The sequence below is a fragment of the Brassica rapa genome, chromosome A09 (assembly GCF_000309985.2).
Source record: "Brassica rapa cultivar Chiifu-401-42 chromosome A09, CAAS_Brap_v3.01, whole genome shotgun sequence".
Classification (NCBI taxonomy): domain Eukaryota; kingdom Viridiplantae; phylum Streptophyta; class Magnoliopsida; order Brassicales; family Brassicaceae; genus Brassica; species Brassica rapa.
Genome location: NC_024803.2, coordinates 31893540 through 31917169, shown reverse-complemented (window position 1 = coordinate 31917169; position 23630 = coordinate 31893540). Strand labels below are relative to the sequence as shown.

Genomic DNA, 23630 nt, shown 5'->3' with positions numbered 1-23630 from the left:
ATTTGTTTTTTTTTTTTTTTTTAATGTGTTCAAATATGATTGAACAACAAACATCTTCAACGGGCTGGAACCAAAACTGAAAAGGAGACATTTACTTTAGATATGATTCAGAGAATAAACTCCATTTCTAGAATTATAGAAATAAACATCAAAATACTAAAGTAGAGCAGATTGACGAATTAACATTTTCTTTTCATAACAAAAAAAAAGAAGTTACAACTTACAACAACTCCTACCGAATGATTCGTCTAAGCCTAGAGTCTACCCAAATTTTTTCATTTTTTCTTTCATCTTTATGAAACTGAAAAAATTGTCAGCTTTTGATATTCTCATCTATGGCTGCAGAAATCCAAAAGCTTTTTTCTTCCTTCAACAATTTCATCAAAGAAATCATCGATTTGCGACACTATACTCTCTGTCCCATTCCTCAAATTACCAAAATACCCTTTCAGATTCTCCACTCTCTCTCTCAACTCCCTCTCTCCCTCCTCCTCCTCCTCGCTTCCCCCTCCTCCTCCTCCTCCTCCTCTCCGCTCAAGCTCCGCCTTAAGCTCTTCCAACGCCGCCTTGCTCCTCCTATACTCATGCATCAGTATCCCCTTCCTCATCCCCGTTCTCCCCACCTCAGCCGCAACCCTCTGCTGCAACCTCCCCATCGCTCCAGCGAAGCCGCTGACCTGATTCTGCGTCTGCGTTTGCGTTTGCGACAACGTTGCGTCGCTGGGAACACAGTAGACGAGACCGTTCATCAACACCATGAGTAGAAGCGAGCTCATGTTCCTCGTCGCGTACAGTACGCCGCGGAAACCACTGAACCCGTTCTGTAACTTCGTCGACGACTCCATCACCGTCGCCGCCGCCTGCTCCGACCAAAACGGAAACCTTTGAACACGATTCTCCATCAACGCTCTGTTCTCTGCCTCTATCCCAATCGCCTCTCTCCTACACCCTGTGATCGCTCTTATCACCTGAACCACCATTCAAACCACAACAAAAACAGAGTACTTTAAAAACAGAGTAACTGAAAAAAACAGAGTAATTGAAGATTTTGAATTTTGATCGTAAAGATTCAGTTTTTACGAGTACCCACCTGACGAGAAAGCTGAGGGGAGAGACGACGGTGGTGATAGTGGCCGTCGAGGGTGGAGGCGATTGAAATACCGGCGGAGGAGAAGTTTTCGATGGAGGAAACGGCGGACTTGATGACGAGGCAAGCTTCCCAAAGCTTGGAGCTTTCGTCCATATACTCATCGAGCCATTTGTCGCCGACAGGGAGGTTAAGTTTCTGAACGAGGAGAGTGAGATGCGAGTGGGAGGTGCGGAGGAGACAGAGAGCTCTCTGTAAAAAGTGTACGGACATGAAGTTGTTTGAGAGGTAAACCCTCTCGAGATCATCCATTGATCTGTTTAGAAACGAGTAGTATCCGTTCACTGAGCTTGCAGAGGACGGATCCATGTTAAAAAGATCTGATTTTTTTTAAGTTGTTTCTTCTTTGGTCGGTCGATGATCTAATTGAAAAGATGTTATAAGACTTAAGAGAGAGAGAGGTGAGGAAATTGGAGGAGAGGGAAAAGGGAAAGGGGAGAATCAAAAGGTTATATAGAGTGGAAGGTGAATGTATGTATGTATGTATGTATGTATACGTGTCGTATGTATATATATATATATATGTATGAGTGTAAATGTAAATGTGTAGATGGAAGAAGAGTGAAAGGTAGAAGAAAGAAGGAAGCTGAAGTTTTTGATTCTAAAGGATGAAAGTGATTGTTGGGTACAATGATGAATGTTTCCTACTGAGGAGGAAAGATGATTGGTAATTTTGTCTGATTTTTTTTTCTCTTAAAAAATGGGGAATATACATGAAGAAGAAAAATTGAAAATGAAAGGAAAAAGGGTATGGAGAAGAAATGTTTTTGAAGAAAACAAGAAAGTAAGACATACTGGACAACATTTGTTTTCATGAGATCTATCTAATTTTGTGGGTCTATTGTTTCCTACACTTGAGAAATATATTGAAAATTGTAATATGTTTGTTCCTCTGCGTAGAAGCTGCTCCATCAGTTCTCTTTTCTCTGGTCTTTGGAGAAATTGATTCTTTCTCTGAATAAAATTTATAATGGTTGGATATAAACATACAAGAAAATAATGGAGAAAGATTAGAAACAAAAAAAATCTTGAGCCCAAATACCTAGTATTTGGATGTATATATGATTATAGGACTTCAGAGTTTTCATTTTTAGTTTCCATCTTCAACATTTAGTATTTAGGTTTAGTTACAAAACTCTTGATGTCAGGCAACTTTAAAAGTGTGGCATTTTTGTATCTAACGTTTTTGATTTATATATCGGGTTGTGATATTTAACCAATTCTTGGATGATTTTAAGTAATATTATGGCATACTATATTACAAATTATATCGACTACAAGGCTGCTTGTTTGGCATCTGTCGAGTTTATGCACTGGAAGTACTTATATATTAAACTAACTGACTCAAAAAAAAAAAAGGATAAGGGAGCCATAAGAAGATTCTTTCTGTCTATTTTGGTGGTAAAATTCTTGAGGTCTTTTCAAAAGGTATTTTACATTTGACATTGAAATTTCATGGTGAAGTCTCTATACTGAGATTCCAACGATGAACATTCAAACATTTTTGGTCTAAATGTTAAGATATGAACATTAAAACATACTAATCACTAACGTATATTTGGTCCCTTTCTTTGCTAAAGATTAATAAAAGGAAGGAGCCATTGAATGTTTAGGGGTCTGAGTGGGGTTTCAATAATTTTATATATTTTACAATGGGTTTGGTGTTCACCTTTGATGGTGCTTCTTCCCTCTTTTCCTCCCTCGAGCTACTGATTTTGTGGGTTTTTCTCCAAGAATATAGAAATAAGGAAAACGATTTATACTTAATATTATATTTTTTATTCACCCAATTCATTTTATTTTTCGTTGATAACTCCTTTTTATACAGTTTGCAACATTTGCCAAAAAAGAATAAATAGGAATGATGAGATTCTTTGTATGTATCCTTTTAGTTTCATGCACATACTCAAAATTCTTTTTAGGACATAGGTCTCTGTGATGTTTGCAAGCCATCATCAGTCTAGAAAAACTTATCTCAACCATTTATTTTTTTCCCTTAACAAATAGCTTCTTCGGCATAAGACTATGTTCTAGCACAACAATTAGATATATTAACCGAGTAAACCTTGCTTGGTATATTAAAATAGTCAATACCTTAGATTGTATTGTAAAAATTAATAAAAAGAGATGCCGCACTAGTGACTTAGTTGATCGAGATTGATTATGTAGTAGTACGACGATAGATTCGTTGGGAACTATTTTAATGAAATCGTAATTGATTTATAGAATAAATCATAAATTTTGAAAGTGGCATTTCGGACCCATTTAACGGCGGATATATCAAAAGGAATGTTTATCTAATAAATTAGTTGGTGTGCAAATTGTATATATAATAAATGCAAAAGGGAGAATACATAAATTTAATACATCTTGTAAGCTAAGAGTATACGGGGATTGAACTATAACTTAGAAACTTCACTGTAGATTTTAGAACGTAGGACTTTTTGATTTAGCTGTAAATGATGTAGCTTTAAAATTGATTGATACATCAATATATTTTCTACAGCAAAAAGATGAAACTTTAAAAAATAAAGTTTTTACAGTCATTTTTTTTATTTTTTACTGTAACTTTAAAAAACAAAATAAATCATTATTGGTGATTTAAATGTTGTAAATTAGTATTAAAGTTAAAGTCAGTTTCTACGACTCAATCAGCACATTTTTAAATGTGAAAAAGTAAACTAAGATTATGTATTTCTTTATTTATTTTACTTACGAACTGTTTAAAATCTAACTTTCAGGAAATATGGCTTAAAAATTGGCTCTTTACCTAAGTAGTAGCCTAATAACAGTTGTTGCTAGAGAACCAATGATCAAGTCTTAAAGATGGCGCTTTACAAACCAGTGTGACAAATTTCCAAGAGAAAAAACCTCATCGAGAGGAGCTTCACTGGATGAACCCCATCCGCATGAAGACTAAAACATGCTCAGTAATTAGTTTATATAAAATATAATGATATGATTAAAAATGTATGATTAGTGTATATAATACAAAGGATGGTGCGAGAGAAATGAGTGGTGGCAGTGGAGGAAGGGGACCATGAAATCTATGGGAAGCGTCGGACAACTCAAAACCTCGGTTTATAAAGAGACTTTCCCTTCTTTCAGTTTTATTAATCTTTCCCTTTACATAGTTTTCTTAATTGTCTACCCTTTTCATACTCTTACAGAAGGATTTGATAAAAAGTTTATTTAAATGTCACCAAAATTTGCATAGAAATTTACAAATTAACGTATGAAATATAAAATAAAGCTAAATGGAAGGAGAAGTATATTATCTATGTTAATTACTTTTGGCTATGAATGTTTTAATTTATACGTAAGATTCATCACAATGAGAAACTTATGTGGAAACTATCCGAAAAGGCTGATGATGTAACACTTGTAAAACATTCCGGTAGAAAATCATTGAATTTGTAACGCTTCTAACCGTCCATGGCTGGTAAGCTGTTACATCCGCTTATTCGGCATGTTGATCTCAATTTTTGCAATCGATCGCCAATGTGTCAGTTTCGGTATTTTAGTTAATTTTGGCTATGAATGATTTAATTTATATGTAAGATATATTGCAATAAGAAACTGAAGTGGAAACTATCCGAGACTGATTACACTTATAAAATATTTTTATTAAAACTTACGTTTGTAACGTCTTCAACCACCTAAAGTTAGAGGATTATTACATATGTTTGCTCGATTTGTGAATTCTCTTTTTAGAGTTATAGTTGGTGCGTTACAGCGTTAGTTTTGGTAAGTTTGGTAAATTTATCTACTGATCATACAAATATCAACATGATTTTTTAATGTTTTGGTTTTGTTCATACGATATCGTGAATTATTTCTTTTAAATCATTGATATTTGAATAGATGTGATTATGTTTATGTATTGTGCTAGAAATATTTAAAATTAATTAAGATGAAAGCATATTGGAAATCCGAGTTGTAGACATAAAAACATAATTTTGAAATTTTGAAAACACTTTTCGTTTTTTTTTTAGCATTTCCCTAATCGTTATTATAGTATAAATTGAATGTAGCCGACTACGACTAGTGATATTTTTTACCTGTCTACCCAGGAGGAGAACTTATGATTGTTAATTAATTAAGGTGGCAAGCAACTGATAAGTACTGATTAATCTTTGAATCAGTGATTTCTAATCGGACGGTGGAAAGCGAGATGTGGAATAATTTGATTCTTTTAAGAGGGTCAACCAGCCCCCACTTGAGATCTTGAGATATGCTATTTTCTAAAAAATCCTTGTTTCCACAAAATAAGTTCGTGATAAGACAATATCGTTTTCGGTAGAAGAACAAGTTACGGAAGTGATGATTTATAGTTTACAAATCATCATAAGCAATATGTTTCTGTTAATTGTAAACATAAAACAACAAAGGTATAGATATGCTGTCACACAACACTAGTAATCTTTGTTCATCATAAGCAAAATATGTTTCACCAGTTTGGTTAGCAAAACCGTTTTAGTTTCAGTAATTAAATATTGTTGGTAAAGAACTGTCAAACAAATATTTGTTAAAAAGATATCAATGTAAAATTACTTGTGAAACAACCAATGCTTTACGTAATCATAAGGAAAATTGGAAAAATGTTGAATTAAAAGTATGAAAGCCAATCATAACTGTTTTGATGTAGCCAAATATATACATACACCTAAATATTGATCAAATGATAAATGCCAGTTTTGTATACTTCTGGAGACAGATATGTATCTAGGTATGTGGTTATGATATATTCGTACACATAACAAACTGGTTTTCTTTTATGTGGTCCTACTTCATATAAAAACGATTAGAAGTGATGATTTGAGAGTGCTTTATCCATGTACATGAAAATTGTTCAAGTGTTTATGTATAATAATTATATATACAAAGAACAGTACCCTAAACTTGTTTTGAAAGTAATAGATCAAGACCGTAACTTTTACTCTAAGACAAGAAAGATTTCGAACAGAGGCACTGAGTAAGAATGGTGACCAACAAAATGCATGAACTGGGCTAGACTTCCAAGTATTTTTGTATCGAGTAGATATTATTAATCTTTTTTTTTTTTTTGGCTCAACATCAACTTTCATTAACCGATAAGAGATTACAATGGATTTTGACCTATAAAGATTTCAACCACAAAGACAACTAAGCGATCTAGTATCACCTAGGAACACATATATGGATCCTACGCTACCCAATCAAACTTGGTTGTACTCTTTGACCACAAACGAGAACGAATCCATTCCAATACTCGAAATGAACCGTCCCTTACACCAAACTAATTCTACCTCTACAGGCAAGAATACAAAGTTCATCCTAAACTGTCCAAGTACTCCATAAAATCCTAGCAGAGAGCTCATTTTGAAGTTCAGAGCTGTGGTACCACAAGGTCGGAGTGGAGCGCAAGACCAACCGCATCAACACCAGACTGGTGAAATTTCTCCAATAGGGCTTCTGGAATTCGAAAAGCTCAGGATTTGCATCTTGCAAACGATCCACAGTTCAATGCAAATCGTTACAGAAGAGGGGACTTCGACCTGAGGAATCCAGCGTCCACTCAAGACATCAAATTAAACTCCCGCTTTAGGGCTCCATAAAATTTGAGTGAGGTACATGGCCCATGAGCAACAACACCGGGGTGCATTGTCCCGAGTGAAGGCTCATCCAAAGGAGGTCACTGCCTCTGAACTTAGGCACAAAAGGGAACTGTGGATCCTAAAACTCGGGTTTTGGCGGCAGCCATATCATCACTTCATCCGAGTCCACATTAGACAGGAGTGAAGAGCTCAACCACCGGTTAGCACGAGGGCCAGACCAGCGCTGGGATATTGAAGCTCCACCATATGGTTTATCAAAGCTCCACACCTCCAGCTGACAACTTCTGAGATGTGAGAGCCTGCCATATGTCATCGCCGAGAACCGGCCAACAAACTCAAGTCTTTCACCAACACCTTAAGGTGAATACCGGCTTGTAATCGCACTGGAAAAGAGAACTTTCTCCTCTCGGTTTGCCACACTGTGGTTTTACAACGAGGGGTGAAGTGTTGACACCGTGACTGGAGGAACCAGAGAGAGAGAGACCATTCTTCTGAACAGAACTGAGCCATAGACGACTCAGATTCCAGCTTCAGTCGGATGAACTACACGCGCCGTCTTCAGGGGATCTCCATCAGCACACGCCAATCAAGCTCTCCTGCACGCGTCTCCGGAGGCATGACCACCAGAATCCTTCCCGAACAAGGTCTAGAGAGGCGTTCACACCATATCGGAGCATAACGCCTCTGACCTAAGTTCCACTCCTTTGAATACCTCACCGCTACAGAAAACGGAAGGTCCAAGATGGAGGAAGTTCCTGAACCAAACCACGCGCCACTGCCGCGAAAGCACCGCCATAGATCTGAAGGGGAAAATAGATCCGACGAGCCGTCAACCCTAAACGCCGACTCTCTCAACACCCCCTGCTCCTTCCACCTCGCCGCTGCTCCATGTCCGTCAGTAACTGAAGGCCTTCAATCCTCGCGAGCAGATCTCCGGCGTTAGGTTCCCGGCGAAAACAGAGCAGAGAGCATATCGGATGGGGATTAGGAAGTGTAGAAGAGAGCAAAAGGAAAAAAAGAAAAGGGGAAAGAGGGCTAAGCCTCCGGCACCGGCAAGATCAACGCCGAGCCGGAGCTGATGATGGTGGCGGCTAGGGTTTCTTCAAGAGGAGTAGAGAGGTTTTTTATCTAATGGTAGATATTATTAATCTAAATAGATCAATCATATTGTGGAGAGACAGAGAAGGGTAATTATCAGAAGAGCGAGAAGGAAGTGGCAGAACAAGTCATATCAAGAAAAGACAGCTGTAATTTCATAAAGACATCAAGTGGTAGATTGAAGTGTGATGCTTAAGGTTGGTAATAATTTTTTAATATAAAAATTTACTACTTTTCCAAAAGCATCTCTGCTTCTATTTTTGTTGTAGTAGTTGTTGTACTCACTTAGACTCAATCAATATTATATTACATCATCAGACGTGGACAAAATCGAGAGAGGCCAGATTTGTCAAAGGAAGTGTAACATTGTTAGAAAAGGATCTTCATTGTTCATAGAGAATCCAATTGATGACACAAATCGATAAGTACATTTTAGCAAGAAAAGATAGTGAAATAGCTATTAGCGGCAAATGTGCTGGTACCATTAACTATAGCTACTCAACTACTCGAGCTCATTCAATACCAGAAAACCACCCATTGGCTACGATGGCGCTAGAGAAGGAGTTCCAGCTAAGCAGCAGTTCTTCCATACCAACTTAGCTTTTCGGTGTTGCTATTGCCATAACAACCGGTAGACCATAGGTTGGCCCAACCCAGTCCCTCTCGTTCATATGATTAGCAATTGGTATCTCAGTTACTAACCAAACGAAGAAAGATAAATAAACTTCTCTATCAGTCAATAATTGCGTTATCTCTTATGGTTTAGGTTTATAGAGAGAAGCAGGCTTTTAAAAAAAAAAAACTTAGGAGGTATTGGTTCATTAGTTAATAGGTAAGGGTTTAAGAGGTACACAATATTGGACTTTGGTGCGATTTTATGTTTGAATTAGTAGTCAAAGTTTCCATTTAGGAGAGTTTACTAGCTCTTAAACATAAAAGTAAATTGAGAAAATATCATCATTAGTTCTACGTTTTTGAGTGGACCTATCTTTTTTTTTTTGGGCAACGAGTGTACCTATCTCTATATATAAATCAAGGTCGGCCCCTTATCATTCTACTACGACTACTCTCTCTCACCAGCTATTTGTCATCATTGTCATTATTCTACCTTGCACTTTTTCCTTACCCACACCAGAGCATTAGAAAGATGAAAAATATAACAGACTGCAAGTAAGTGGTGAAAAACTAGACTTGCGCCTATGTAGATGATGGGAGAGTGTGAGGTGTGAATTTGAATAATTTCATGTGGTACTGAGTACATTGTACTAAGTGTTCCTAAAATCATAGCGAAGACTAAGACTTAACTATAAGATTCATCATCCATGCAAAATGTGGCCCTTTCAAAGTTTCCTTTTGAACACACAAGAGTGCCCTTCTTTGTTCCTTCCAGTTTTTGTCCTTTTATTTAATTAAACCTTAAGCGTTTTTTGTTACGTTGTATGATTTAACAAGACACTGGTTTTATGTTTGTTCTCACGTGCATCATTGAAACAATGTTATTAATTGTCGTGAAAGATTGATACTCTTTGGTATTTCAGAAAGATAAATATTCAAGCTTTTGGATCTTTTGGACCGTGATGTCTTACTGTAATTCTGGCATCAATATCCTTATTATAATGATGCAGCCATTTTATCAAACTATTTTGTGGATTAGATTTTACTTGACTATCTACTGATCTATTGCATATATATGTTCATGAGTGAAGTTCTATATAAATATGTCACAATGCTATTAAATACTCTCTTCGTTCATTAATGTTACATATCCTAGAGAAAAAAATTTGTTTCAAAAAGATCCATTTTTTACATTTTCAATGCATATTTTATTAACTAATTACAAACTTCAAAAAACTTAATTGCACTAGTTGAATTTTTATTGGCTTAAAATTATGGAAAAAGATAAACACAAAAAAATATGTAAATTTAATGTATTTATTTAAAACGTGTGAAAAATCTAAAATATGTAACTTTAAGGAACGGATAGAATAATTTGATTTTTCTAATATGGAATAGAATAATCTATAATTCATTGTGTTTGAGAGGAGTTAATGACTATTCTTAGCTATTATCTTGACACCAAATAAGACTTTGACTCAATAATTTTTGTCCTAGTCAACGAAACAATGTTTTTTTTTTCTGTTATATGAACAGATCAGACGATGTTCTCATATTAGTTGAAAACAGAAGAATATTCAAAGCTTTTGGATCTTTTATCGATCCCTCCTCAACTTTGCTACAGAGATTTGTGTTCCTTGTGAGTGTAGGAAGTATGGCTCCACTTAGTCCCGAACAAGCAGTGCCAGACACGTTTAATCGGATGTCCCAAGCAAAACAAAAATGCCAGAAAGCGAAAAATCTCATGACTAGCCAGTGCTTTATTACCAGTAGACTCACAGCTCGCTAAGAAGAAGACACACTATCCATTGCTTATGATTAATTATTCACTACATCAAATGGATAACGCCACAAGGAAATGAAGTTACAAATGCTTTAGAAGAAGAACAATGTCGTAAAAACAACAAAAGAGCTTTTTCTAAGTTGAAATCAAATAAAAAATTCCAGTAGACTAATCAGTTAAAGCGAGATTGGCGGGAAGAGGAGGTTTGATAGCAAACCAAACACCAACGCGGTTCATAATTTTTGTTTCTAACGCAGATAAATAAAGAAACCGTATCATATGCAAATTTAAAAACCAAAGAAGAGAGAACATTCAAGAGTGTAGCATTTCTTCAACAGCTTGTTATTTCAATTTCATTCACCACAAAAGAATTTTTTATTTCACTGATTAATAATCAACAAAACTAATGTTAATTTTTGTTGACTATGAAAGAAGAAGTTTAGTTGACTTTCTAGAAGAAGGCAAGAAGCAGACCGGATTACCTAAAAATCCGATCAACTTACACATCATCTCATCAATCCAACGGCCACCATTAAATGTCACACAGTCCCCAGAACAAATTAAATTAAATTAAAAAAAAACCGTGCGTCGAATGATTCAACTACCCAAAAATAAAAAATAAAAATAAAAAAACACAATCTGCAATCCAAAAAAGACAATTCCGAAAACATGCGTGTGGTTCGGATAGATCTCAAGATTCTTCTATCTTAACTCCTCGATCTCTCTCTCTCGTCTTCGGTAAGAGATTCTCATCTCCCAGCTTTGTTCCTTACTCTCTGAAGTTTAGATTCCAACGATGATCCTTGATCGATTGAATTCATTTTGTCTCCTTGATCCTCTCTGATTCCTCCTCACTAAGTATGTAATTTGGGCTTGTGGGTTTGTGTTCTTGATTGTAAAGTTTTGTTCTTGCTTGTAAAGTTGTGTTCTTTGATTGTAAAGTTTGTTACTTTTAATCGTGAAAAGTCATGTTTTTGCTCGGCAGAGACTGTTGATCTGAAGCTAAGCTCTGATGGGTTCTGTAATGAGCTTAAGCTGTTCCAAGAGGAAAGCAACGAGCCAAGACGAGGAACCCTCAAACTCATCTCGCAAAAGACGAAAGTTATCCTCTTCAAACCATGAAGAAGACTACAACTGCAGATTGATTCCTAACCTCCCTGATGAGCTATCTATACAGATTCTCGCTAGGCTCCCAAGAATCTCCTACTCGAGCGTTCGGCTTGTCTCACGGAAGTGGAGAACAGCTGTATCCACCTCCGAGGTCTATGCTTTGAGGAAAGAGCTTGGTATAACCGAGGAGTGGCTCTACGTGCTTACCAAAGGCCAAGATGATAAGCTTCTATGGTACTCTTTGGATCCTGTCTCCACTAGATGGCAGAGACTGCCTCCAATGCCTGTTATCGTCTACGAAGAGGAGTCTAGAAGAAGCTCATGGAATCTCAAAGTCGGTGAGATTGTGAGGAGCTTGCTCGGTAGAAGAGATGCTTCCGAGCAGATGCCGTTCTGTGGATGCGCTATTGGTTCTGTCGACGGGTGTCTCTACGTTCTAGGAGGTCTGTCCAAGTCTAAAACCGTGAGCTGTGTGTGGAGATTCGATCCTATTGTTAACTCGTGGAGCGAAGTGAGCTCTATGCTGGCCAACCGTGCTTACTCCAAAACAGGAGTGTTGGACAAGAAGCTCTACGTTGTTGGAGGCGTTGACCGTGGACGTGGAGGCTTATCTCCTCTTCAGACAGCTGAGGTTTACGACCCAACCACCGACGTTTGGTCTGAAGTCCCTAGCATGCCTTTCACTAAGGCCCAAGTGTTGCCTAACGCGTTCTTGGCTGACCTTCTGAAGCCCATCGCCACGGGGATGACTTGTTACAACGGTAGGTTATGCGTGCCTCAGAGTCTTTACTCGTGGCCTTTCTTTGTGGACGTTGGTGGTGAGGTTTATGATCCTGAGACTGAGCTCTGGGGGGAGATGCCGTCTGGGATGGGTGAAGGCTGGCCCGCGAGGCAGGCGGGGACGAAGCTGAGCGTTGTGGTGGATGGGGAGCTGTATGCTTTTGATCCTTCTAGCTCGATGGAGAACGGGAAGATTAAGGTATATGATCAGAAGGAAGATGCTTGGAAAGTTGTTATAGGGGAAGTGCCTGTTTATGACATGACGGATTCGGAGTCTCCTTATTTGCTTGCTGGGTTTCATGGGAAGCTTCATTTTATTACTAGAGATCATAACCGTAACGTTACGGTGTTGAGAGCTGATGTGCCTGACGTATCAGGCTCTAGCTCTAGCTCTAGCTTCAAGTGTGTTGTGGGTTCAGGTTCTTTGAAGGAGAAGGGTGATGCAGTTAACAAGTCAGATACTGTTATTTGGAAGGTTATTGCAAGTAAGGACTTGGGTGCTGCTGAGCTTGTTAGCTGCCAAGTTATAGATATTTGAAAAGCAACATTGACACTGAGAAAATCTTGTGTGTACAGCCAAAGTGTGAAGGTTTATGATATGTTATTCGCAAAGATATTTTTTTATAAGTATAATTCTTCAATTATGATATACAGATTCTGTATACTTCTAGCTTTGGCTGTGGCATGTAAGCTTGAGCAATAAAAAGTTGTGTAACAATATATAGATATGGTCACTGTTTTCTTGATTTGATATGTGCAAGTATACACTAAAGCAGTTCCTGTAAGTAAAAATGAATTGTTTCAGCTATTGATCATTTTGCTTAACCGGAAGTGTCGGTTCGGTTCTGGTTCTTTCAATAATTGTGGACCTAAGAACCTAACACTATGGATGTTGGAGGTAGAAGAAGAAAACAGGTAAAAAGAAAGACTGATAATATCGTTAATGCGTTGGAATCAAGAACGTATCATATTCATATGCTCATAAAGCTATAAAACCATCTCCTGATTCTCATTTGACATTTCACCCTCTCTTTATATCTTCCTTTTTTGCTTATAATGAAAGTTGGTTCTTGATTTCAACGAATCTCTTTTGTGATTAATTTTCGTATTACTTTAATATGATGTGAATGAGAAAGTCCTCTTTTTTTCCTTTCCTGAATGCATATATTATCTAAAACATCACTAGGATGTTATTTATTTCATTCAAGAGATGTATTGGTGTTTTGTGGAATGCACGAACGAATTTTCCTTCATAACTTATACTTCGGTTGGCGAATAGGATGACATTTGGAAATTGAACCGAATCTAACCAGAATCAAATTATGTTGCATTGGTTTTATATCCTCACATTATTTGAACAAACCGATTATACCAAATTTTATCATTTGCAGGTTGGTTTATAGTGCTAACTCAGAAGAATCACAATTCAGCTTATGTAGAAGAGATATCTTGAAAGTTTAAACTTCACATAAAGAAAAGAATAACAATAAACTATTGTCATATTTATGAGTTAGCATTATGTTATTAAATACTCCCATCTTTAAATTAGTTAAGTAGTTAGGCTTATATAGTTGGTGGCTGCCATTTTCTAACCATTCCTAAATGCCAGGACTACCCCCTTGTTACAAATCACATATAAAATTTGGCATATATGCCCAAAGTATTAAAGGAACAAAATGCTATAAAATAATTGAGAGATGACATGGAGGGAACCCACAAATAAGCCCAATATCTTTCTTTTTTAAAAATGTCAAGAAGAGTATCAATACCCACTTAACATAAATCAAATAATTGAGAAATCCACTAGTACATTTTTGATATAGTACAACATGGCCAGAGTTTAGAGTTAATCATATATGCATTATACATATAAAAAAACTATATTCTTATATATCGTCAATATATATCATCACCATGAAGCAATCTGAGGTTAATTAGACAAAAATTCTTGATAATTAAAAGAAAAAGTCAGCTTAATTGTGTGAGATTAAAGAGGGGTAGAAAAGTCAAAACGAAGAAGAATCTCACTTTGACAAAGAAACCCCCAAATTAAAATCTGTGCTGCTCAAAGACACAGCCTTGCCTCTCTCTTTTCTTCTTCATCTTCTTTCTCTTTCATTTCTTCTTAATCATATAAACCTTTCAATTATAATTGGATCTGTTCTTCTTCAGAAACCGTCAAGAAGAGGATAAAGTCTGTTTCTTTCAGCAACTGGGTTCTGAAGTTTTCAACAAAACTTGATTTGGGTTTTCGTTATTTAGGTCGAATTGGTGAAAAAGCACGTCTTGTGTTCGATGATATTCCCCAGAGAGAGAAAAGGTGAAGACTTTTGAATCTTTTTTGTGTGTTGTGTTGTGGTGGTGGGGGGAAATAGAGAGAGATGGCAGGTGAAGATTGGATAGAACTCAAGTTTAGACTCGCTGATGGCACTGACATAGGTCCCAGCAAGTACAATCAATCTATGACTGTTTCTTCCCTCAAAGAGAAGATCATCTCTCAATGGCCTAAAGGTAACATATGTGCTTCTCTTCCTTTCCATCATTATGTTTTGATTGTTTTAAAAAATAAACTTCATATTCTTTGATTCTTGTTTCTGCCTTTCCATCATTGAAATTTGATTTGCTAAGAAGTTTGATTCTTGTTTCTGTAATGATTTAATGTATACCGAACGCTTTTATTCGCCTAAGTTTAGGTACTGAGCTTTGTATAGTTTTAGAATTTAACAAGAATGGGTATATTAAGGTTGTGTTGGAACTGCAGTTCTCAAGTGTGTCTCTCTGTTTTGACCAGACGCAGAAAACATTCCAAAGACTGTAAATGATGTGAAGCTCATCAACGCCGGGAAGATACTGGACAACAACAGGACACTTGCTGAATCAAGGCTTCCCGTTGGTGAACTTCCAGGAATGGTCATCACTATGCATGTTGTTCTTCGCCCTCCTACTTTAGACAAAAAGAGCGGTAACTGTTTCAATACCTTCCTATACTTTTTTCTTTATTGTAATAGGTTTCCTATATATTCTCTACTCGCTTGTGGATATGGTATTCAGATTCCAAACTTCCATTGTTTTCCAAAAGGTTTTTTGAGATGATGGGGTTATATCATCTCATTATATGTATTTTTATATCTGTTACACAGAAAAACTGCAGAATGATCCTCCCATGAAGAATCGTTGCGCATGCACCATTTTGTAGCTGCAAGTAAATTGGATCATATAGAGATTTTTATCCTTCATGATAATATATAGCACTGGGTGATTGCTGCTCCATGGAACAGCTGAGAAGTTCCCTTATTGGCATAGACATGAAAAACAAAAAAAAAACAAAGGATCTTCATTACAGAACTTGTTTACATTTGTGTGGTTGATAATTTATTTTTCATCTTTTCTTCATTGTTTATCAAAAATGGCTCAAGAAAATGTACTACGATTCTTGAAGGATGATTGTTTTTAAAAATTATATACAATACGTGCAGAACAAACAGTTTGAAAGATAAAACATAACATGAGTTTTCTAGTATAATTGAAAATTACAGTTTGATTCTCTGAGTTGAACAAGTTGCGGTTTCTGTACAATACAGAGAAGACATCACTTTGAGAACCCCATATCTTTGAATTAAAGAACATTTTATATTAAGCTATCTATAACTTGAGAGACCACTGTTAGAACTTGGGACTTATTATTCAACATCCTTGGGGACATATATATACATAGTATCATCATCTGTGCATTAATGTTCACCAAGAGTTGCTGAAGATGAACGGTTTAATACCATTCCTTTCTTGGATGCTCTTACGTTCTTCAGAGTCATCATCAGCTTTTGTCTCTCTCCTTCAACCTCTGCGAACTTGAGGCTTAGCTGAGAGTAGCGGTCATGCATCTCCCTGAGCTCTGTCTCGATAGATGCATACCGGCCTTTGGTCTCCAGCATTTCCTCGATTAGATCGTTTATGTCTCTGAAACTCTGGAAGATTGCTTCGTCATCTGTGTGTTGCTTCAAGAAAGAGCTGCAATTTCAGGCAAAAAAAAAAAGGTGTAAGTTCAGTGTTTAGTATAGTTCTTTCTCGTTCCTCCAGGATCATTATGTACCTCTGAAAATGGATGGTTGAGTGTTTTTGCTTTCCACGTAATGCTTCAGCAAGTTCTATTTCCAGTGCAAGAACCCTCTCCAATGCGTTCCTGCAGCTGTAATTCTCGTGAGATAGAGGGAAGATGCTTTGAAGTTCTTCTTTTGCCTGTTGAAAAGATGATCATAAGACTTGTGATGATACACACATGCTTTAATATATTAGAGTCTGTAGAAAGGTAAGCTTCCGCACCTGACGCAACTGCATCAGCTCTTGTTCCAAACCCGGGAATCTGGTTTCTGAATCATTATCATCTTGAGATTCAAGTAGATTCTCATTCTTCATCCTTTCTAGCTGTATAGGAGACAAAAAAGGATTCAAAACCAGCTAGTATACATTTCTGATTCAGAATTGCCATCAAATCTAATACTAAGCCACTGCTATTTAAAATCTCCAATTACGTTGACTCCACTCTTTAGACATTTTAAACAACAATGCAATATTACCTCATTGTTTAAGTGATCCAAGCTAGACCTTAAAGTCTCTGCCCTAAAGCTATCATTGATCAAAGCTAGGCTTTCTTCACTCTTGTCCAGTGCCATTGCTTCTCCCGAAGGTGATTGGTCTCCGTTTTCATTTACACCCCTCGATTGAATAGCACCCTGATGAACAATAGACATACGTTAACATGAAAGCTAGGAGCAAAACTAGTTTTAACATGAGCTCTATGATACATAAAATAACTTCCCGATAAATGCTAGTATAAACGGGACAGACGTTTACCTGAATTTTCGGCCTGGGGCTTGCAATTATATCTTTGTCAGCCAACTCCGTTACACCCTGAGTACTCGAGGCTCTCATTGATTCTAGCTCTTTAGACATTTTCAGTCTCTCCTCTTGCAGAAAATCTTCAAGCCTCTGTTTTTCTTCCTTGCAGCACTCGAGGCTAAGCAATGAACAATCCAACTCAGCCTTCATCATGTCATAAGCTGTTGTCTTCTCACGTCTATCGTTCATAACAGATTGCATGTCAGCCTCCAGTTCCAATATTTTATCTTCCAGCTCTTTGGTTCTCTTTAAATAGCTGGATTCCGCCTTCTTCCTAGCTTCATTCTCATCAATGGAATCTTGTAATTTCATCAGAATTCCTTCACTATGCTTCTTGGACATGGTCAGCTGATGTTGAAGCTCCTGCAGCTTGGTTTCATACTGTTCTTTGATGAAAATGATTCTCAATGACTCCTGCTGTGGAGTTAGCGGGGCTTGGTAGTCCGTCTTTTCACGGGCACGAGTGCATTCAGCTTCTGCATTGTCCTTAAGCTCTTTCAAATGGATGGACAAGCTTTTGAACTCTTCTGTTTTCAGAATCTGCCCAGAGAGCTTCTGAGTGAGATCACCGCACCTGTTTTGCAGTTTCTCAAGCTCACTGCCACCTTTTCCACACAGCTCAGCTAGTTTATCTTTCAGTACCTCGATTGTTATTTCCGCCTCAGCCTTTAACACCATCAGTTTTTCTATTTCTTCTTCATGCTCAACCAACAAAGATTTCAATTGCTCAACCTCATTAGCACATAGGCTTCTCTCAGAGTAACTTCTTTCTGCATTCCCATGCGTATTTGTGTATTCTTCAAGCTCGACTGACATTTCTTCATTTCTATCAGTAAGAGCTCTGCTTGTAGCCGTGGAAGACTCTAGCTCAGACTTCAAGACTTCGAGATTAACCAGTAATTGATTGTTTTCTTCCACGTACCGCTTCTCGTTGACTAGACAATGGTTGAGGGCAGATTCCATATCAGCGTGCTTCTTTTGAAACTCAAGATGGCTCTTAGAGCAGCAGCTAAGTTGTTCTGCAAGGTCGTCGATGTAGGTCTCAGACTGGATTTTTGTAACAACATGCTGAACATCTCCAGCTATTAGACACTGAAACAGTTCTTCAATGAAAGAAGACTCTCGCTGAGCATTTCTCTCATACTCCAAATTTTGAGAAGACTTTTCATATTCCAGTTCAGCTACCATCTTCTCCAAAAGTTTCACTTGAGATTTCTGAGAATCGAAGTTATCCAACAGCAGGTGCTTCTCATCTAACTCAGACGCAAGTTCTTCGATTCTGCTGTCTAATTTGTTTCTCAAACTTCTCTCAATTTTCAGTTCTGATTTTACAGAGTCGAGATCTGTCAATAGCTTTATATTATTATCCATATACTGAGCTTCTACATTACGAGAGCCATTGAGTGCAGTCAGTACCTCAAAATGTTCCTTGCGCTTCTCCTCAGCATAAGTCTCCCATTCACTTCTTGTGAAAACAATCTGGATATCTGCTGCTATTGAAAATTCCACCATTTCAAGTAACTGAGATTCCAGATCGGAAATATATGATGAATCACGATTCAAGCTTCTCAGAGATGTTTCATATCCTGACAAAAGATGAGTGTGATTTGCTTTCTCCAACTCCAAATCCGAAACCATTTGCTTCAGATGGACTAACTCAGAGCTTTGCTCATCAAAGCTCAGCAATTTGGAACTTTTAGCAGTCAACTCAGAAGTAAGATCTTGCATTTTAGTTTCTAATTCCTGCCTGGAGCTTTTTTCAATTCTCAACTCTTGATCAAATGTTGTCCTTAAATTCTCAAGCTCACGCACAAGACCCAACGTTTCCTGAGATTTATCCATAAGAGAAACCTGAAGACCTTTTTTCTCTTCAGCTAGTTCTTCAACAAGCAGCTTGGCTCTTCCATGTTCAACAGTTACAGAGCTTAGTTCTGAGATCTCTTGGCCAAGCGCCTCATTCTTAGCCACGAGTAGGCGCACATTATTCTCATGCTTCTGCTTGAGCTCAGTAATGTCAGCCTCTGCAGCCCTCAAATGAAACTCTGTCTTGGATTTTTCCTCCACCAGATCTTTATTTTCTTTCATAAGTACAAGACTTTTGTCACATATCTTACACAAGAATCTATCAAGCTGCTCTGCTAAATCAGGGGACTCCAAATCAAGATCCACTCCTCCTTCCCACAGAGGCAAGGAAATGAGCTTTTCATTGTAGCAACCTAATGTGTTCATCAGCTTGTCCTTCAGACTGCCGACGTCCTTCTGCAGATTTTCATTTGCAGTAGCCAGATCATCAAACTTATCTCTCAGAGAATCAAACTCAGCCTGCACAGTAGCAAACCGTTTCTGAAGATGAACTTTTTCAAGCGCTTCTTTCTCCAAGAGCTCTGCGAGCTCTTTTTTCTCACAAATGCATGTCTCGTAACTGTTTTTCCAATTCTTGGACTCGAGCACTACAGATTCCAGTTCATCCATCTTTTGCAGAAGGATGAGGTTTTCGTGAGTAACATTCTGCAGATTTGCCTCTAAACTTTGATTCTGAAAAGCTACAGCATTCCATTTGGCAATGCATGTGGTTTTCTCCTCATTCAGAGAGAAGACCTCGTCCAGCGTAATATCCAGCCTCTGCTTCAACATTTCCTTGGCCTCTGTTGAAAGCTCAAGCTGCCATCCAAGCTCATCAATTTTCCCTTTCATTATTCTTATGTCAACACTTGCTTGAAGGAAAGTTTCCTGTAGAATTTTCGAGAACACTTCCAGATATAAGTTCCTTGAGTGCATCTCATAAAGTTCTTCTTCAACCTTTTGATATAGGCTTTCTTGCACCTGAAGAGATCTCTGCAAGTTTTCTAGAAGAATATCACCCTTTAAGGGCCGTTCCTTCATCCCCTTCTTCTCATTTTGAAACTGTGTGAGTTTTACATCACGAGTGTCCTGTTTCTCAGGCTTTGAATCACCAGGGTCTGGAAAAGCTTGCTTGATGAGGTTTTCATTGGTCTCAAACATAGATACAACCTGAGAGGAAAGCAACTCAAGATCCTTCTGCAAATGGTTGACAGCAATAGAATAATTCAAGCGGGCCCTTTTAAGTGCTGCCTCTGCAGCCATAGCTCGTTTATCCAGTTCTTCATTCAGAGAAACCAAAGTTTTCTTCTCCTCGGAAAATCTGAGCGCTTGCTCATTCACATCTTGGCGCAACGTTTCCATCTCAGCATTAGCGCCAGTGATACTATAGATGCACGTGGAATGCTCAGTCCTTAGATTCTGTAACTCTACTAGCAACTGCCTTTGAGTCTCCTCGAGCTCCTGGACTAGAGATTCGTAATAGCACTCCATCTGATCCATTTTCTTGGTAAGGCTATCACGTTCGGCTTTAGACTCGTCCAGCCCTCGCACAAGCTCGAGTATTTTATCTCTCATGGCATTTGCAGAATCTGCTGAATTGGGTTCACGAGATGTAAGATCAGGCATACCAAGATACTGAAGGGGATCAAGCTCTGGTTGATAAATCTCAGTGTCCAGCTGAGAACCTGATATGCCTCTCTCATTTTTATTGGCTAAGGTGGTGGTTTTCTCAGATGGTACTGTGCTAATCTGCCTTTTGAAGTCCAGTAGAACTCCGAGCAGAGACTCAAAGTCTGCGAGGAACAAGCGTAAGTCCCTGTCATGGTAGCTATAGCAAACTTTGTTTTGAATCGCTCTGATGTTATCCTCTACAACTGAAAGACCTTGCAGCCATCTTAGCTGTAGGTTGTGGGAAACGTTATCTTGGTCTTTGCTGTTATATCCAACATGTGTTTTGACGCTACGCAAGCGCTCCATCTCTTCTTTTAATTTTGCGCACTCTGATTTCAACACAGACACTTCCCTGACCAACCGATCCCCAGAACTGATCTCTGAAATAAGTATTTGAGAAAACTCTTGAGCTTTGGAACCTATATCATCTGCATGGCACTGTAGCGAGTTCACTTCAGTCTTAATCTCATTAATGGATGATTCCATGTCCTCCACGAAGCCTTTAAGCTTAATGTTCTCTTCTATGGCATTGCCCAAATCGCTATTCTTGTTAAGATACTCTGAACCCCAGCCATTGTGCCACTCGCGAGCGTCTTTCTCTGTCTGAGGGCTCTGAGCAAGTCCACTCAAATCTCCGGAAACCATACTTTTGAGGCTGTCAATTTCGTTTGTGCTGGATATATCATGTTTGTCTGCATTTAGGCTTCCTGATGTGTTTGAAGAGACATCGAATCCCATTGATGAATCAGGGTCATTTGGCCTCACAGCTTCTTCCACTAAAGAATCATCTCGGAACTTCTCTCTGAAACTCCCTCTTATATTTGTCTGCAGAAAAGTATTGACAGTATAAGTTGTGTCAACACCCCTCACACCCAAAACTAGTTGTGTAATAAAATTTTCCTATACATTGGTGAGATCAAACTACAGACATGTAAATATATTATTTAGCAGCATATTGTGCAATCTAACCTTATCAACATGACTAAGAGAGTCATCAGAAGGGGAAGTTCTGGAACGAGAGGATTCGTCAGGACTGCTATGGTCAGGGGTGGTGGACGGTCCCCTTTCCCTGAGTTCTCTCTGCTGCTCAAACTCTCTAAAGCCTGTTTTTGAAGTTAACAGCTGTACAGTGACCTGAAAATAACAACAGAAAAGTTGAGCAATCAATCAATCTCTAAAGTAAAAAAGGGAAGTCAAACTCTTTATAGGGATGAGAGAAAATGCTAAATGTTCCATACATGTAAGATAGCTCCTGAATCACAGCCTTGCAAGGGCAATGCCACCGCAAAAGGCTTTAAGGCGTCAGCATATTCAGCAAGGTTGATCATAGCTTCTCCAAGTATACTAGATCTAGAAGTACCCTGATCACATAAGAAGGGAATAAAAAATTAAAATCCGAAATTGCAAGTCAGATGGAAGAAAGAAAGTGTACCATAGCCACAACAATCTTGTAGAGTTTTTCATCAAATTGCTTGGTCCTTGTATCCTGGAGCAGCCTTGTAGTTTCGTAAATGGGATCACCCCACTTGCAAGTCCCATTTCTGACAAGAGCTTTTGTTGTCTTAGCTGTAGCTTTTAGAGAGTCAGCAGGGATGAAAGATATGAACAGCTTGTCCCATCCCGCTTGTGGAACCTTTTCATTATATAAAAAACAAACCAATCCATCAGATTACTATGTGCATTCCCCCATTGACGCACACCATCAACAAGTATCTGATTGTGTCATTCTGACTTACATGAGTAGCATGAAACTGCAACCGAAAGACCACTTTGACTTTGGCTTTCTCCAGCTTCCATTTCGCAAGTCTCGACATTACTCAACAAAAAAAGAATCAAAAGAGCCTCCTCACCTGAAACAAACAAATAAAAAATGAGCTCAATTTTCTTAATATTCCATGTTTATCTTCCAATTACCATAAGAACAACCATAACAAGAAACAAGAAGAACAATGAGACCATCATCAGGTACAAGCTTAGATCTAAGTCACTCAGCTGTTCAACCAAAAGCTAAATTCACTAAACTATTTGAATCCTCCTCAATTCCAATAAAGGAAAGAGCTTTCGGCAAAAAAAGGAATCTAAAAGTGCCAATTGCTAAGCTAAATCCTCAGATCCAAAGCAAAGCCCCAAACTTTAGTCAACTTGAAACTCAAAAACTGAGCCAACTGCGACGAAAATGCTAAGAACACTGACCAGAACAAGACTCTTATGAGCAGATTTAGAAACAACAAGACACTAAGAAAAGGATTGGTTGGTTGTGCATTAATGAGAGGATAGATGATGAGTCACCTTATGTCCGGATCTGAAGGGGAGTGAGTACTTATGTCGGAAGCAAGCAACAACGCCCACCAATGGAGAATCTCTTCAACCACGATGTCTCTTCTTCTCCAGCTTTTCCCACTGAGAATAATAATAATAAAAATAATATTTAAAAAAAAAGTGTGAATTTGAAATTGGGATAGGCTTAATAAGTATCAAGTTGGATTAAGCTGCATTACGGATCTAGAGATTTAGGGGAAGAGAGGAGGAGGAGGAGGTTGAGATTAGGTTTTAGGGTTGATTAATTGACAAGTGTTGGTGAAATATCAGATGGAGATGATGATTTGATTACGGTCTCTCTCACAAACACAACAACAGTGTGTGTGTGTGTGTGTATTTGGGGTTTTAAGTAAAAGAGAAGGATTAATTAAGAAACAATGACATCCCGCCAAAGCCACTTATTAATCCCCCTTCCCTAATTCCCCCCATTTTATTTAATCACATGGTCCCATTTTGTTTTTTTCCATAAATAAGAACTGCAGATTTATTATGTCTGACTATATTTTCATTCTTTTTTGAGGTGTGTCACCAATTTCAGATTTATTTATTTTCATTTTTCATATTTATTTATAGTTAACTTTTAAGTATACACTGGAATTTAATGAACATTTTTAAATTAAAATAAAATAAGCAAAAAATGGATAAAAATAATGTACTATGCTAACAGAGAACGGATAAAAATCGAAATCATGTTTGAAAACCAGCAAAGATTTGACCAATCTACTTCCCCAAATGTGCTTTTTAAATTAATGACATTTAACGACTACAACGT

The 23630-nt window shown here is 37.8% G+C and overlaps 4 protein-coding genes across 8 annotated transcripts; 2 read left to right on the top strand and 2 right to left on the bottom strand.

The window, feature by feature from the left end:
* Positions 1-77: 77 nt before the first annotated feature.
* Positions 78-4994, bottom strand: LOC103869083. Its single transcript, XM_009147134.3, has 2 exons — positions 1091-4994; positions 78-968 (listed from the first exon to the last, which is right to left on the bottom strand). Exons 1-2 carry the CDS (start codon positions 1454-1456, stop codon positions 330-332), a joined length of 1005 nt encoding a protein of 334 aa, XP_009145382.1. The 5' UTR covers positions 1457-4994; the 3' UTR covers positions 78-329.
* A 5585-nt stretch (positions 4995-10579) lies between these two features.
* On the top strand, positions 10580-12879 carry LOC103869082 (F-box/kelch-repeat protein At1g22040). Of its 4 annotated transcripts, none has more exons than XM_033281121.1 (2): positions 10580-11110; positions 11160-12879. In XM_033281121.1, the coding sequence occupies exon 2, from the start codon at positions 11253-11255 to the stop codon at positions 12666-12668; it is 1416 nt and encodes a 471-aa protein (XP_033137012.1). In that variant the 5' UTR covers positions 10580-11110; positions 11160-11252; the 3' UTR covers positions 12669-12879. The 4 variants fall into 4 exon arrangements, with proteins under 4 accessions (XP_033137012.1, XP_033137011.1, XP_009145381.1 ...); XM_033281120.1 differs by having other exon boundaries at positions 10582-11107; positions 11157-12879; XM_009147133.3 differs by having other exon boundaries at positions 10586-11098; positions 11226-12879.
* A 1347-nt stretch (positions 12880-14226) lies between these two features.
* Positions 14227-15568, top strand: LOC103869081 (membrane-anchored ubiquitin-fold protein 6). Its single transcript, XM_009147131.3, has 3 exons — positions 14227-14641; positions 14922-15092; positions 15271-15568. The coding sequence occupies exons 1-3, from the start codon at positions 14512-14514 to the stop codon at positions 15324-15326; spliced, it is 357 nt and encodes a 118-aa protein (XP_009145379.1). The 5' UTR covers positions 14227-14511; the 3' UTR covers positions 15327-15568.
* Positions 15569-15723: 155 nt separating this feature from the next.
* Positions 15724-23181, bottom strand: LOC103869080 (myosin-11). Of its 2 annotated transcripts, XM_033281067.1 has the most exons (12): positions 23038-23181; positions 22829-22939; positions 22276-22389; positions 21972-22172; positions 21778-21900; positions 21509-21673; positions 18734-21364; positions 16982-18682; positions 16705-16860; positions 16451-16552; positions 16221-16366; positions 15724-16138 (listed from the first exon to the last, which is right to left on the bottom strand). In XM_033281067.1, exons 3-12 carry the CDS (start codon positions 22351-22353, stop codon positions 15862-15864), a joined length of 5580 nt encoding a protein of 1859 aa, XP_033136958.1. In that variant the 5' UTR covers positions 22354-22389; positions 22829-22939; positions 23038-23181; the 3' UTR covers positions 15724-15861. The 2 variants fall into 2 exon arrangements, with proteins under 2 accessions (XP_033136958.1, XP_009145378.1); XM_009147130.3 differs by having other exon boundaries at positions 16982-21364.
* Between the last annotated feature and the right edge of the window lie 449 nt (positions 23182-23630).

Excerpts from the sequence above, each read along its gene's own strand:
- LOC103869083 (XM_009147134.3), bottom strand. The coding sequence starts at position 1,456 with ATGGATCCGTCCTCTGCAAGCTCAGTGAACGGATACTACTCGTTTCTA. Across the intron at positions 969-1,090 it reads CCCCTCAGCTTTCTCGTCAG|GTGATAAGAGCGATCACAGG; the intron begins GTGGGTACTCGT and ends ATGGTGGTTCAG.
- LOC103869082 (XM_033281121.1), top strand. The coding sequence starts at position 11,253 with ATGGGTTCTGTAATGAGCTTAAGCTGTTCCAAGAGGAAAGCAACGAGC.
- LOC103869081 (XM_009147131.3), top strand. The coding sequence starts at position 14,512 with ATGGCAGGTGAAGATTGGATAGAACTCAAGTTTAGACTCGCTGATGGC. Across the intron at positions 14,642-14,921 it reads CATCTCTCAATGGCCTAAAG|ACGCAGAAAACATTCCAAAG; the intron begins GTAACATATGTG and ends TGTTTTGACCAG. Across the intron at positions 15,093-15,270 it reads TACTTTAGACAAAAAGAGCG|AAAAACTGCAGAATGATCCT; the intron begins GTAACTGTTTCA and ends TCTGTTACACAG.
- LOC103869080 (XM_009147130.3), bottom strand. The coding sequence starts at position 22,353 with ATGTCGAGACTTGCGAAATGGAAGCTGGAGAAAGCCAAAGTCAAAGTG. Across the intron at positions 21,901-21,971 it reads ACAAGATTGTTGTGGCTATG|GGTACTTCTAGATCTAGTAT; the intron begins GTACACTTTCTT and ends TTATGTGATCAG. Across the intron at positions 16,861-16,981 it reads GCCCCAGGCCGAAAATTCAG|GGTGCTATTCAATCGAGGGG; the intron begins GTAAACGTCTGT and ends ATTGTTCATCAG.